Genomic DNA, 15,182 nt, shown 5'->3' with positions numbered 1-15,182 from the left:
TGACTGATTTGATGACAAAATAATTTCTAGCTACTGGTAGCTGACTTCTGACATACTGCATTTACTGTTAGTTGGTTCATTTGCATAGTTAGGGTGGGATGCATCCACTGTCCGTACCACTTTCATCAGTGATGCCTGCTGGCTTTGCAAAGCTTTATGTGTGGTGATGTCTACTGCCTTCTCTTCTAATTTCTAGCTTAAAGTATTTAAGCCTGCACCAGGCAAGATACACTTGTTAATCTGACTCACTCTAGCTCTTTTCCTCATGCTACAAAATAAGCCTTATCTATTCATTGCCAGCCCCAGCGTGTGTTTTGGGGATCTGTCTCCAGTATTTGCAGAGGCAAGGGTACCTTTAAAACTATTGAGGACACACTGAGAGGTTCTGATTTAACTTGGTGCAGTTGGTTCCAAGAATGCGCACTTTGCAAGCATGATCCTGGTCCAAAAATGCGTGTTGGACACTACCAGAACATGCCTGGAAGTGTCCTGCAGCCTGGCAATGTGTTGCCTATGTTACTGTATCATAGGATACTCTAAGATTAACACAGCCTTAAATAGCATGGCTTCTCTTTTGCGGCACCAAATCTGGAGGAGTCTTTCTCCTATATTAAGAAATATGAATGACTGGTATGCCATTCAACCATAGTAAGATCTCCTAATCCTACATCACCCCTTGGGAATTCTGTTAGGCACTTACATGCAAGTTTCACTATCCTGTCAGCTACCAACAGGTGAATCCTGCTTTACAAGCTGCTTGTGTGCTGAACGTATCAGTTTGAGGTGTACTTACCCAGAAAAACTGCTGCATTTGCTGCTAGTACATCAAACTTTGTGATTTTCCCTACTGAATTATATCAAAATGTACAGTAATTTCACAACCATAAGGCGCACTGGACTATAAGGCGCACCCGCCGGGAGTTGGCAAAATTCGCAACTTTGTAGATCAGATAAGGCGCACCGGACTATAGGGCGCACTTTTTTTTGCAGCAAGGCTCCGCCCCCAGCTCCCTCCGCACGGTTGCTGGTCGAGGCCCCGCCTCAACCCGGCAGTCATTGGCCCCCGGGCCCGCCTGTACCTGGCAGGGGCGGTGCCGCGGGGCCCCAGGCCCGCCTGCATCCGGCGGGGCCGGGGCATGGCCGCCACCCCTCCGCGCTGCCTCTCCGGGGCCAGGCTATGGCCGCCACCCCTCCGCGCTGCCTCTCCGGGGCCGGGCTATGGCTGCCGCCCCTCCGCGCTGCCTCTCCAGGGCCGGGCTATGGCCGCCGCCCCTCCGTGCTGCGTCTCCGGGGCCGGGCTATGGCCGCCGCCCCTCCGCGCTGCCTCTCCGGGGCCGGGCTATGGCCGCCGCCCCTCCGTGCTGCCTGCACGGGGCCGGGGGGTGCCTGTGGAGGGGCGGCTCCGCCTCCACGGGGCCAGGGGGTGCCTGTGGAGGGGCGGCTCCGCCTGCACGGGGCCGGGGGGTGCCTCTGGACGCGCGGCTTCGCCTGCACGGGGCCCAGGCGTGCCTCTGGAGGGGCCGTCCCGCTTGCACGGGGCTGGGGCGTGCCTCTGGAGGGGCGGCTCCGCCTCCACGGGGCCCGGGCGTGCCTGTGGAGGGGCGGCTCTGCCTCCACGGGGCCGGTGGGTGCCTGTGGAGGGGCGGCTCCGCCTCCACGGGGCTGGAGGGTGCCTGTGGAGGGGCGGCTCTGCCTCCACGAGGCCCGGGCGTGCCTCTGTAGGGGCCGTGCCACCTCCACGGGGCCAGGGGGTGCCTGTGGAGGGGCGGCTCCACCTCCACGGGGCCGGGGGCTGCTTGTGGAGGGGCCGTCCCGCTTGCACGGGGCCGGGGGGTGCCTCTGGAGGGACGGCTCCGCCTCCACGGGGCTGGAGGGTGCCTGTGGAGGGGCGGCTCCACCTCCACGGGGCCGGGGGGTGCCTGTGGAGGGGCGGCTCCGCCTCCACGGGGCCGGGGGGTGCTTGTGGAGGGGCGGCTCTGCCTCCACGAGGCCGGTGGGTGCTTCTAGAGGGGCCATCCCGCCTGCACGGGGCCGGGGTGTGCCTCTGGAGGGACAGCTCCGCCTGCACGGGGCTGGGGCGTGCCTGTGTAGGGGCGGCTCCGCCTCCACAGGGCTGGGGCGTGCCTCTGGAGGGGCGGCTCCGCCTGCACGGGGCCCGGGCGTGCCTCTGGAGGGGCGGCTCCGCCTCCACAGGGCCGGGGCGTGCCCGCCCCTGCTCCGCCCCACCTCCACCTGGCAGCCATGGCCCTGCCGGCTCCCCCCGTGGCTCGCAGCTCGCACTTCCGGGTAGGCAATTTTTTTGAACTTTGTAGATCAGATAAGGCGCACCGGACTATAAGGCGCACTTCCGGGTTCCAGGGAAAATTTTAGTCAAAAGGGTGCGCCTTATAGTCGTGAAATTACTGTACTTTGAAAGAAAAGAAAACAAAAATACTTCTTGACCAAAAAAATTTATCTGTCTCAGTGAAGACTTGGAGTATTACTTCCCCCAATATGTCTGGTGTATTCCCTCTGTGAAATGATTATCACTGGCATTTACCAAGCAGCTAAGAGATGCTCTATTAAACATCTCCGAAAGGGTTCTCATAGTTTTGTCTTTCTTCATCTCCTTGTGATGGTATGCAACCTGTAAATCAATTAAAATATCTGTTTTTCCATGTGGTTGGGTTGAAATATCTGTGAAGTATCTGTGGCCATTTTAATTGCTCTTTTTATAGCTACCTTCAGTCAATGCTTTTAGGCCCCCTCTGTTTCTTCTGGGGCTATATGTACTGAACACTAACATAATTTTGTTATAAATGTTATCAACATTTGGGGCTTTCTGCTATTCTGTTAACTGAAGAACCTCTGACATGCTGCTGTATCCTTACACAGGGACCCAAGTCAGTTTTCATAGAGTAAGTTAAGAAGGCAATTTCCAGCTTTGCATTGGTTCAGAAGCTGAGAATGCTGAGAATAAAAGATGATTGGTGTTGGGAGGGTTTGTCTTTGAAGCTCTGATCCTTGAAGGTTCCTTGAATGAGCTTGGCACAGAAGGGGAGGATTTTGTTGTTCAACTCAAATATACATACTCTTCCTCTTTTTTTTTTTTTCTTCAGATAGGGAAAGTTATCATCTTTTACGGCATTATAAAGTGAACAGCAACATCTAGGCCAACTTGGCTTCTGACTCTGAAGCCACACCATGTTTTATCCTTACCTAAAATCTAAGAGTCAGTTGCCTAAGCAGCAGTTACCTCAAGGTTACCTCTGAGCAGACAAAAGAATTCTGAAATACTGAAAATATTTAAGTCTTAAGCCTGAAATAATAAAATTGATCACCCTCCAATTTTTTTGTTGTTTTACAAAAAGATGAAGTTATCTTATGAATTGTGTACCTCTTGAGTCTCACAATGGGAATTAGTGTTGGTTTTAATTTTATTTTATCCTGACAGGCCCAAATAGGAGGAAAATAATTATTTGTTTAGCAGTGTTTGTGTTACTGGACTTACTAGTTCTTAGGATTGGTCACTTCACCTCACAGTTTCTAGACTTTATGAAACCAGTCTAATGGAAAGTAGGAATTGATCAATAGAACTGAAGCAACATTCAGTCATTGCCTTGTTTCCTTTAGGACATGCTAAAATGAAGGCACCCTATGTAATAAATCTCTAATGGAGATTAGACCATATGTTGTAGTAAAACAAGATACTTTGATGTTCAGATTAATCATTAATGAAATCTGTTACTTTTCAACTGTCACTAGTTAATATCTATAGAATAAAATAAAAAAGTTCATAAAAGACTAACCACTGCCTAATATCTAAATATGTCTGAAAGCATAAGAAAACTATTTTTCTTTTCTTAAACTTAAGTTTGATATCTGGAAACTATACCTTCGCCTTTCTACTCTCTACCTCAATTTGCTTTCTGTACTGTTGACTACGTGTTTTGGACAAGCTAACATGGATGGGAAGGTGAAGTGGCATGAACCATACAAGAATGTAAGGCTTGTTTCCATCTTTGTCCCACGTAGCCTGTCCCGTTAGTAATATAGTGTTATGTGGTGTTGTCTAGCTTAGGATTTATGGTGATGTTTGTATTGTTAAGCATAGATTGTAGGGCCCTTTGATCTGTTTCATACGAGGATGAAAGTCAGAAACTCACTCTCAAAAGCAGTGATTTTTACAGAGCTTGAAAATATTATCTAAGAGTTCCCTAATGGATCAGAAGTCTTGTTGTCAAGGAAAAAAGTTACTTGAGCCTCCTTTTGCTTCTTTGAACAGTTATGGTCAGTGAGCTCAGGGCTAGTAGCACATCAGCTTTACCAGTCTATCTTTTGTAACCCTCCTCATTCTTCCTTCCTTTCCATCCTGGTAGACTTCCCGTTGCCCCATGTGGAGGAATACCTGTGTATTTAAACTGCATAAAACTATTAAATGCAGAAGTAAGTAGTGCTAGTACTGTGGTAGTACATTCATTTTCTAGAAGTCCTTCAGTTTTCCTCCTTTAATGTTTTTTTAAATTCTTTATTTCTGCTGGTTATAAAAGGATGGCTAGGCATTTATTATTGTTAATAGGCTATTTTATAAATTTGCCTTGAAGCAAGGCAAGTTTCTTGTTGCAATTGACTTACTGTAATTCGAACACTGCTGTTTCTTTCTAGGAGAATCTGATCTCAATGGAGCAATAACAGAAGCAGGGAAAACTTATGAAGAAATTGCCAGTCTTGTAGCAGATCAGGTAGGAGTGTTCCGAACGCAATGGCGTAGTGTGTACAAACATATCACCTATTTGGATTACTTCTGACTTTTCTTTTTTCCTCTTCAATTAAAACATAGCTGCTAGTGCTATAGACCAATTAGATGAAATTGCTGTTAGCACTTTTATATCTTCATTATTTAAATTGGTGTATTCAATGATTTTAAATGATGCATTTTCATCTTCTTTTCTACTCTGTGTTAGCTCAGGGGGAATGTGATGAGAGGGCATTTCTGTTGGTCAGAAAGTCCACATTCTGGTTTCTAAATTACTAAAACTATTGTTTTTTTCTTTAAATGTGTTTATTTTCTGATGTCTGTGAATTATATTCATTACTGATACAAAAGAATTATATTTAATCAAGGATGGAGTTTCTGCCTTCCCTCTGCATTCCCCAAATGTCTACAGGATCTAGATTTTGCTGTTGCTCCTTATGGGGAAATACCTGTGTATTGAACCTGTTCCATTGCCTTGATATGTTGCTGTCTGCTTCAGTAAAAATCTGGATTAAATAAACCTTGATTGGTATTCACGACATACACTGATGTTTAGCATGTTATGCTTAAAGTCTCCAAAATGCAGATCCTCTTTATCTCAAGGCTGAGTCTGAAAGTCCTTAAAACACCTTTCCACGTTGACAACTAAGGAGATACACCTCAGCATGCACATATTTGTATATGTAGTGAGAGACTGTACTGGAAGTTCTTCTTGGGTGAAAACTTAAGGCAAAACCCCTCATTTCATGAGCTATTGTGAAGTGCAACAAAGAACGCAGGCATCTGCACAATGATGCTCAGTGCCTTGCTCTAAAAAGCTTATTTAAAAAAAAAACACAACCTTTTTCATATATGAAAAACTTGCATAAAGAATATTTTGGTTTGAGTTTTCTCAATTGTTTCCTTCCCTTTTTTCCCCTTTGCCCTTTCTTAGCATCATAGTTTCTTTTCTGTGATGTTAATTTGCCACAGATACCTTTACTAATGCTTATGCTTTGTTCATTAGCCAAAGAAAGATCTTCACTTTTTGATGGAAACAAATCATGAATATAAGGGATTTCTTGGTTGCTTCCCTGACATCATAGCAGCTCATAAGGTATGTGAAGAACCTTTCTTTTTAAGGGCTGGGAAGTTGGCACAGCAGCAAAAGTGGTCCCTGCATTTGTGCAGTAGCCTGGCCCCTGCTGCTCAAACACTAGAAGTTTCTGTGAAACTGGTGTGCTGATTTTTAAAATAAGAAGTACTTAAAGGGAAGGAAAGCTAGAATTTCTGTCAAGAATATAATGACTTTCTGCTATAGTAAAGCAGTAGAAAGTTCATGATTTTCTAGAGGTCAACTTCACATCCCAGTGGGGTGAATATGAGAAGTGTAAATTTGTAATATTTGAGTTTTATAATAAAACCATGATAATAATTTGATAATAAAACCATGCAAGTATTGTAGGAAAACTTGTTTGTGTACAGTTGTATGGCTGACTTGCTGATATGTGATAAATAATCATGCACTGTCTAGAAGTTTCTTTAATATCAAAAACCAAAGACCAGAGCTAAGCTGCAATGTTTCTGGAGGGAAGAAAAAACAAACAAACAAAATACCAGCAACAAAACCACACCACTTTGTTATCAGTAATACAAAAGCCACAGCATATAGTTTTGGATGTTCTGCTTTTTTTTTTTTTTTTTTTTTTTTTTTGCAAGGGAGGCATAGATTTTCCTTATGGTCATGTGTCTGCTGCAATGTATTTCAGGAAACTAGATATTGTGAAGTATTAAAATAAGTGCACAAATATGTGGAGTTGGGATTGTTTGGATCACTTGAAGTGTTAAATGTATAGAACAAGACCATAAAATATACCTCTGAGAGCAACAAAGATAAAAGCATATCAGATTTGTGTATTCTTTCTTCTGGACATTTGCAGTCCCACACCCCACAGAATCATTGCGGGGAAATACCATAAAAGGAGAAGAAATGTTTTTAAAACTTAAAACATAAGCCTACTGCCAAGAGACATGTAAAAAGATTCTCTTGCATGTTGTTTGGCACAAACACATTGTGAAGGGGAGGCATATCCTTTTATGCTTATTATTTATGTGACTCAAGGACTTTCCTCAATCAGTGGCTATACATTGCAATGACTTGTAGTCTCTTGAAAAACAATTTTATGTTGCTTCATCTTATAAAATGTGCAAATAAGGTTCTATAGGCTTTTGGATGTTAGTTATGTTGGTCATCTGTAATTTGAAACTTGGTCTGTGCTTTTTGTATATATCCTTGTGTATTACTGCCTGTACCAAACTCAGTTTGCTGATGACTCTGATCATGTCTGTGTTTGAAGTCACTTTTTGCAAGACTCTTGGAAGCAATGAAGTGAAATAACAAACTTTGTATGAAAATGTGGGAAGACAGAATCGAATTATTTTGTGTACATGTGTGTATTGAAGGCATGCTCAAAATGTAGCTAGTGGCATTTTAGATTACCATGAAGACCTCTAAGCTGACTACTCTTTTAACCTTTCTGCATTTGGTTTCTACAGGGAGCAATAGAAAGAGTGAAGGAAAGTGACAAGTTAGTTGCAACCAGTAAAATAACGCCACAGGACAAACAGAACATGGTGAAACGTGTGAGCACCATGGCTTATGCACTACAAGGTAAACCAGATTTTGAGCTAAATGGCAGTGTTGTAGACCTCTGAAGGACTTCTGTTAAGCGGCATACTTCGAAAGTAATACTTTTGCTACCAGGAATAAAACTTGGGCATGGGGTTTTAGTGGAGGCTTTTTGTGACCTGCTTAGGTTTTTCTAAATTGCAGTTATTTTGCCTTATCTTTTTTTTTAAATCTCACATCACTATTGCAAAAGACATATATTTTGAAAATGCAATTTTAAACCCCCAAAATGACTACTCCAGGCTGATTCTTTGATTTGGAAGTGATAATGTCTCATATTAAAAGCATGGACCCTGGTGCAAGAAGCAGGTCATCATGAGAGACTTTTAGTTTAGTTGGACATAATCCATCTCCCAGCTGAGATTCATGTTCTTTTGGATAAGATCTTTTTTGAATGAACTTTTTCCTCTTTAGGTTAGAGGTGTTGTAAATAAAAAGTGCAGCACACTGCACTAGAAAAACTGAGGAAGTGAGGAGTCAGAGCTCAGTCCTGCAGGATATCAAGCCATTAAGTGCATCCTGTTACTGACTTCAATGAGATTACTCATTACTGAGGGATTTCATCATTTTTAGATGATTTAAAACCAAGAGTACTCAATATATTCTGTGACAAAGTCAGAGCAGCACACAAAATTTATTTTAAAAACAACCAAGAAGACTCGCCACCCCCTTCTTCTTAGTCACAGTGACGCAAGAGGATTGTGTTTTGCACGTGGTAATTGTGGAAGAGACCTCTAGGATGACTTTTACAATGTAGAATGTTTCTTCTCCCTCCACTGATATCCCAAAATATATTTAACTTCATTCAGCTGTAAGCTGTGGTCTGAGAAGAGATGTAGAAATTGCTGTAGGGTGTGTAGCTGTTACAGATTCAGTAATGCTGTTTCTCAGGTATGTGTTGAAACAAACCTAAGTCAAGAACAGGTCAGACACTACTGGTTGTGTCTTCTTTTTGTTGTTGTTCTCCTTTTTTTTTAAGCTATGTATTTACAGCTGTGGCTTACATCTTGATATCCATATCCTTGGAAATCTGAATGTCCTAGCCAAAATTCTGTTGGAAACCTTTCAGGAAGGAACAGTTACCTCAGTACAAGAAAATCCTGCTTATGTTTTTTATCAAATCTTTGTGCACCTGAGTATTGTAATACAAGAACCTGGCTTGGTTGGTGTGTGATTGACCCCCTAGCAATCTGACAAACAGCTCCACTAGAACTTGAGTGCTGCAGGCAGGTTGTGGAAGCATGAGAACAGTTAAGTGTGCTGGCAGGACTGGGACACTGAGCTTGCTGCAGAGTAACTAACTTGAACTGAGTGAAACTGTTCCTAATTATAAATGCCTCTGTGAAATAATTTGTCTCCTGGGTCTGATTGCAGCTGAGATGAATCACTTCCACAGTAACCGGATCTATGACTACAACAGCGTCATTCGTCTCTATCTGGAGCAGCAGGCACAGTTCTACGAAACGGTAAGAGACAGGGATTCAGCTCTGCTTGGCATGTACTGTGCTGCTACTTTTATAGGAAATACAGGGTTTAATCCATGCTCCCACAGAGCAGATATTTGAAGAATTGTACAAAAATTTGTAAAAGGAATTGTAAACAAACCTGAAAACTGAAAGAATAAGTTTAAATAATATTTTCCTGTAAATACTGTCCTATGTATGTGATTGTTCAGAAACCATATTGTTGATAGCTTGACTTTTTTTTCCCCCCCAAAAGCCAGTACTGGAGTTACAAAGAATTTTAGTTTTCTGATGTGCAGTAAGCAAGGCCAGCTGAACTGAACAGAACAGTAAAACATTTCAACAAAACTTTCCTCCCATAGGCTGGGAGTGAGAAGGGAAGCTTTTGTGATTTAAAGCCTCATGTATACAAGTGTGGGGCAGGAGGGACAGGAACATTTCAGGTGACATTAAATATGTTAAATCTGAGCACTCTCCCTACCACTGTAGTTCTCATTTAAAGTGTTCTTATGCATGTATTCCTTGTGATTTTTTAAAATAAACCAAGAACAAATTTTCTAATGTGATATGCTGGTAAAACATTTGAGTTTGGATGTGCTGGCACCTGACTTCTATCACTAAAAGGAGTCTCATAAGTAACTGGTGCCCCTTCACAGCTGTAAAAGTTGGCAGTGAAGCTTCAGAGGTATCTTTAGTGGGTGACGACTGTAAGCCCCCCATCAGGTCATTTTGCTTGCTTTCCTTGACACATCTGGTGGGGTTAGGCTTAGGTTTCCCCTTACCTTCTTTCAACCTCTTGTCCAGTCTATTTATATCCTTCTGGCTGCAGCCTCACCAGTTTTCTTGTACCAATCCTCTCTTCCTCAGTACATGTTCACATTGGGGTCATAGCCACCATAAGAACTGTGGGGAGTGCCCAGGAGCTCTGTTCTGATGTTTCAGCCTTGCTTCAGCGGGGAGGTGGGATTCCTGGAAAATCTGGCTTTGTTCCTGTAGCTCTTTAGTACAGTGCAGTGCTAGATAAACAGGCAGAATAACAGCCCTGCCTACAATGCTTTCTCCAACGTAACTGGAGCAGTGAAGTACAAATTAACAAGGCAGAAAGTGTATACATGACAAGTCTTTATAATGGAATGTTTTGAGAGTCCTGCATATGCAAAACCTGCAGTAATGCCTACAGTTTTTCATCCCATGAGGGAACACCTAATTTCTTAGTCTGCAATCTCATTTCTGCACAGTGTAAAGTGACTACATATTAAATATCTTCTGTTTCTTTGTTTCAGATTGCACAGAAGCTGAGGCAGGCACTCAGCCGCTTTCCTGTGATGTAGAGAATAAGGAGTATTCAACAATAAAGAACAACTCCAAAGTGCTTTCCTGATGTGGGGGCAATGCTAAAAAAACCTTGTTAGCCTTTGCAAAAAAAATCCCCAAGAAACTGCAAAACAACAAGAATCAGTTGTAATAAAAAGTATTATTTAAAAATTTACTTTATCAGCCTAAATCATACAATAAGGCTCTCCTGTCTTGAAAGCTCTCCCATTTGTATCATTATTTAAATAAAAACAGCTAGGTAATGCTGTTAGTTATAGGGATCTAAATTATCAAATTGATATGTTGCCATGGACTTCACGAAGACTTGTCTATCAGATATTCTTCCAAAAACTCTGGATCAACACCAGAATGACACATTTGTAGCTTTTTTTTTTTTTTTTTAAGTGGGAAAGCAGACAAACTTAAGAAAATTACTTAATACTCTTTATATTAGTTGAGCTCTCCAGCAATTCAGTAACCAGGAGGAATTATATTCATGTATGTTTCTGGCACATGTTTGTGATAATCTCCTGAATGAACGCTTTGTTCTTAGGTTTTGCTTCCCATATGCAGCCATGGCATCCTGCTCCCAGTATGACTTCTGGTAAATAGAAATCATTCTTCCCTCTCTTCTTTTTCCTTCTAATTCAATCTTGTTCTTGTGGTGCACCACCTCAGAGCTTGTAAGGCTCACTTTTTCACTATGCACTGTGTAAGAAGACAAAGTACAAACAAGGAATGAGCCATTCAGGAAAGTGTGAAAAACAGTTTTCCATACCAGCACTTTGACATCCTCAATGTTATGCCATAAGGCACTGCTGTTTCTCAGTGCTGTACAGGGCCAGCTTCCCCTCTGACAGTTTGTACTGTTTCAGCAGAGGGGACACTGCCACATCTAACCCCAACTAGTAGACATCCCCAAATTCCAACTAAGCTCAGGTCTTCATGTAGTAGTATGGTGTGCTATTGGTTCGAGTTAACTTTTTGTTGCCTTCTAATGCAAACTCAAAGGTGACAAAAGTACTGAATAACATCATTAGTTATCACACAAACTCTGTTCTTTGATCATCATCTTTTATCAAGTGACTCAGTATCCTTTTCCATACTACTGAAATACCATTTGAGGCCTTGGCTTTTCACAGAATCAAACCAAAAAAGCCACCACCAACTGTGTTCACAATGGGCACAAAGTACAGTAATTAATTTCTTGCCATAGGCAAGCAGGAAAGCCAAAATGCAGTTTTTGCTAAAATGTGCCTAGTAAATAAATATTTTAGTTTTAAAAAACAACAGCTAAAAAAGGCATTTTACCAATAAGCCATTCAAAGTGACGGGTACAGTCTGCCAGTTCAATAGTTGCCTTACTCTGTTTTGCATTGGTGTTACTTTTTTGTGCTAGAAGGAAAATCTGGGTCTGCCTGAATAACCTGAAACCAAAACAAACCAAACAAGACTAAGTCTAGATGCTTCTCAGTGTCACGAGTTTTGTTCACCTTTTATAAACCTTGTCTTTTTCTCCTCCCAATTTTAGTTGTTTGCTTCCAAAATTCCATAGCGCAGTGTTGTTTGATACAGCCATTTAAATATGTACAAATTGTAAAGAATGTGTATAAATGTTTTACACCAAATGTAAGATCTGCTTGCATGTAGAAGCAGCTTATATAATAAATTGTTACAATGTGTACAGTAAATTCTGAAATCACTTTTGCAAGCCAGCATTTTTTTAGCATTTGTATATTCACTTTTTGGTAATGAAATCTCTTTGTAACAGACTCTTCATTTTGGAGGGGGAAGGGGGTTCTTTTTACCAATCCTTAAATAGCTCCATATGCACTAAAGTTGAAAGCTCTTTATCTTGAATATATTGTTTTGGAATCTTAAGTGTAAGCTCTGCATTCCCAGTGCAGGGAAGCTATGACAGTAGCAACTGTGTCAGATGCAACATTTTGGCAAAAAAAAAAAAAAAAAAGAAAAACTGTTCAAAGATTTCTAGTAAAATGAAGTTAAACTGATAATAAATATTTATGTATATCCACCAGACTATTTTATCTTTTTCTTTGAAATCATCATGTTGGTTTTTAACAGGGTGAACGCAGTATGAGGCAAATCCTCCCTGTAGCTTTTCACCAGCTTACACACGGGCCACGTGAGGAATGAGGAAGTATCCATGTGTCTTCCATAAAGCAGGCATCCCAACTGGATGGTATAATAGTGCTAGTGACTGCAAACCAGCAAAGGCTATGCATATGTTGTAAGCTTTCTTTATTCAGGTCAGTCCAGCTTGTGGTTGATGGAACCCTCCTGACTGCAAATAAGTAGTAGAGCACAGTGCTACTGTGTATTCCTGGCTTTGTGTCAGCATGGTGTTGACCCAGAATAGAAATTAAATTGTCTTTGATATTTGTTTTTTAAATTAGACATGAATAGTGGCACAGTTTAATTGCATGAGTTGGGGGCAACAGAAAATGTGCACCCTAAAAATGTAGTCATAAAACAGAAATAGTTAGTATAAGACTTGAGCAGTGCAGTCCTGTGTTTTGTATGTCATAGCTGAATAATTAGTGTCTGCAGCATCAGCAAGCCTTACTACTGTTTCCTGGCTTTTGTTTTCCTTCCAGGGAGAGCCAAACACTGGCATTAGCCCAATGACTTCGTAAAAGACATCAACTGCCCAAGCTGTTGGGTTAAACTTTATTTGCTTATTCCGTTACTGCAACTGCATCCATTTTTGAAAAATTAAAATGTAGCCATACAGAGGAGAAGGCTACCTGCATTTCTTGTTTGCTGTTAATCAAACATGGGGTTAGACTGCAGCAGCAGACTTTGTTACAGGGTGTGGTTTTGGAGGTGTACTGTTGACTGCAGTTAGAGTTCTTCAGTAAGTCCTAACTTTACATGAGTATGGAAATTTTTATAGTCCTGAGCAATTATTGTTTTCTGTGACAAGATAATTGAGAAAGCACTACCATAACATACACTTGATTCTGTAAATTCTAATTAAGTATTACATCCGTTTTACTGCTGCCAAAATTAGTCTAGTTCAGGGTCTTAAAAGAATTGTCTAACAGCCTTGTAGCAGGAGATGCAGCTCTTGTGCTGTGGCTTAGTTTAACATACACCAGACACTGGCAGTCTGGATTGGCCAAAATTCCTCCCTCCACAGCCTCAGGATGTGCAGTCCAGCAACAAGGAAAGCATTTGCTAGGCAAGAGTCCTGCTACTGCTGCTTCTGCCTTTCATAGAGCTTCCCACTAAGATGTGAGCGTGCACCAGGCAGTGACCAGTTAGTTGGCAAGGGGCAGGGGGGTCTTTGGTCAGTTGTTTTTTTCACATACTTTCCTGCAACTTTGGATAAAACTAATGCTAATACCTGAGGTAACCACTTGAGCAAAAATCCCCTTTTTTCCTGTCTAAAGAACCCTAACAAAAACAACCTTATAGAATTAGAAATATATTGACTGGCTGGTGACCAATCCACCCATTCTGCTGCGTGGCAATGTCAGTTATACCCATACCGTTTTAAAGAACATCTGAGTCACTAACTTGGATTAGCTCTTTTCTCCCCGCCTTTTTTTTTTCTCTCCAATGGCTCTTTGCACATGAGTTGTGATTCTGAGATCTTTGCCCTATCTTTGGGATACTGAATTTAAACTGGCTAATATCCTTGTCTTATAAGGAATGTGTTTGCCTATTTTTAATCTTCTGGGCCTTTTAATCTTTCTTGATTGGCCAGATTTTTTAAACTATCCTAATTTTTTTGTGTTACTTCAGATTCCAGCTGGTATTCTTACTGCCTTTCTGATGAACTTTCTGAACTCAAAGTTCTTCTCATCTACAGGATTAAAAAGTTTCTTTACAATAGGATTTACTAGTTTCTTTGAACTGATCCTATCTGAAGCCAGCTTTCTCATTTTTACTAAATATTGTTCTTCCCTTATTCTAACCTGTGGCTGTATTCTGTTAAAATACATTTTTGTATGTCACAGTTTTCTGTCAGGGTTGAAGCAAGACTGCATGTAATATTTATTAATTAAGTATTAAAATACTTATTTTCTGTTAACAACAGACTTCTGCTACCCTTAATTTTTCTTTTTTATCTACCATCTTCAACAACTATTCATTTTTAAAATATGTTTGCTAATAAACTTTTCATAGCACACATTTCTCAATTCAAGGTTACTTTTAATTCACCTTGCCTTCTGTTGCAATTAAATCTCAGTAGATCAAAATCTAAAATTGCTACTCTTCACTGGTTTTTAGTCTTGTCAAATGTTATTCCCAAGAAGCCCAAATATTTGATGAACTGTTTTCCTATAAAGTATGTAATCCTAAAGATGTAGTAAAGTAGCTAGCTCCAAGAGGTTTGTTGGAGGTTATCTTAGAAACCTAACAAACATTAGGATTTTAAAAATAACAGAATATATAGAATGATTGTGGGAACTTTTTAAAAAACAGTATTAAGTGCTTTGGTTTCTTTTGAATAGTACTTTAGTTATTTGACCTTAGTTATTGACCTGTCCCTATTAAATTGCTTGTCAGAGCATCCCCCCACACCCACCTGTGTGATTGTGTGATGCCTCAATGACTAATGAATTTGGTCAACCACAGGAGATGCAAAAATAGTGGGACAGCAGACTGAAGTTTATAGAAGGAGGATTGTAAAGAATATGCTCTCTTCCTTTTGATACCAAAGGAGAGGATAAAGGGGTTGAAAACAGAGCAGTAATAAACTAGAAGACAAGACAAGCCTTTTATTTGTGACCATTTATAACAGCATATCTGAAAAAAATCAGTCTGTTAAAAAAAAAAAAAAGAAAACAAAAACAGCTGTGGATGAAACTAGATACTAAATATAACAGTACAATGGCAAAGCAAAATATTTATCATATTCAATCTGTAATTACATCAAGATTTAGGTTTTTATGGTACTAGCTGTTGTACTCCATAGCCCTTGGTATACAGGAGTAGTAGCAGTTTCTAAGACTATGAATTATTTGGAATA

The 15,182-nt window shown here is 41.0% G+C and overlaps 1 protein-coding gene across 2 annotated transcripts in view; it reads left to right on the top strand.

Annotated features, from left to right (window-relative positions):
* Positions 1-12,220, top strand: part of SNX9 (sorting nexin 9) — a 64,688-nt gene extending 52,468 nt beyond the window's left edge. For both annotated transcript variants that reach the window (XM_033055472.1, XM_033055471.1), the window contains exons 14-18: positions 4,645-4,721; positions 5,742-5,831; positions 7,271-7,385; positions 8,778-8,869; positions 10,150-12,220. In XM_033055472.1, coding sequence (XP_032911363.1) covers positions 4,645-4,721; positions 5,742-5,831; positions 7,271-7,385; positions 8,778-8,869; positions 10,150-10,197 — 422 coding nt within the window. In that variant the 3' untranslated portion in view covers positions 10,198-12,220. The remainder of the gene's footprint in view (positions 1-4,644; positions 4,722-5,741; positions 5,832-7,270; positions 7,386-8,777; positions 8,870-10,149) is intronic.
* Positions 12,221-15,182: the final 2,962 nt, after the last annotated feature.

Source organism: Catharus ustulatus, chromosome 3 (assembly GCF_009819885.2).
Source record: "Catharus ustulatus isolate bCatUst1 chromosome 3, bCatUst1.pri.v2, whole genome shotgun sequence".
NCBI classification, from domain to species: domain Eukaryota; kingdom Metazoa; phylum Chordata; class Aves; order Passeriformes; family Turdidae; genus Catharus; species Catharus ustulatus.
The sequence above is the reverse complement of the archived record's forward strand: the minus strand, read 5'-3'. Positions and strand labels throughout refer to the sequence as shown.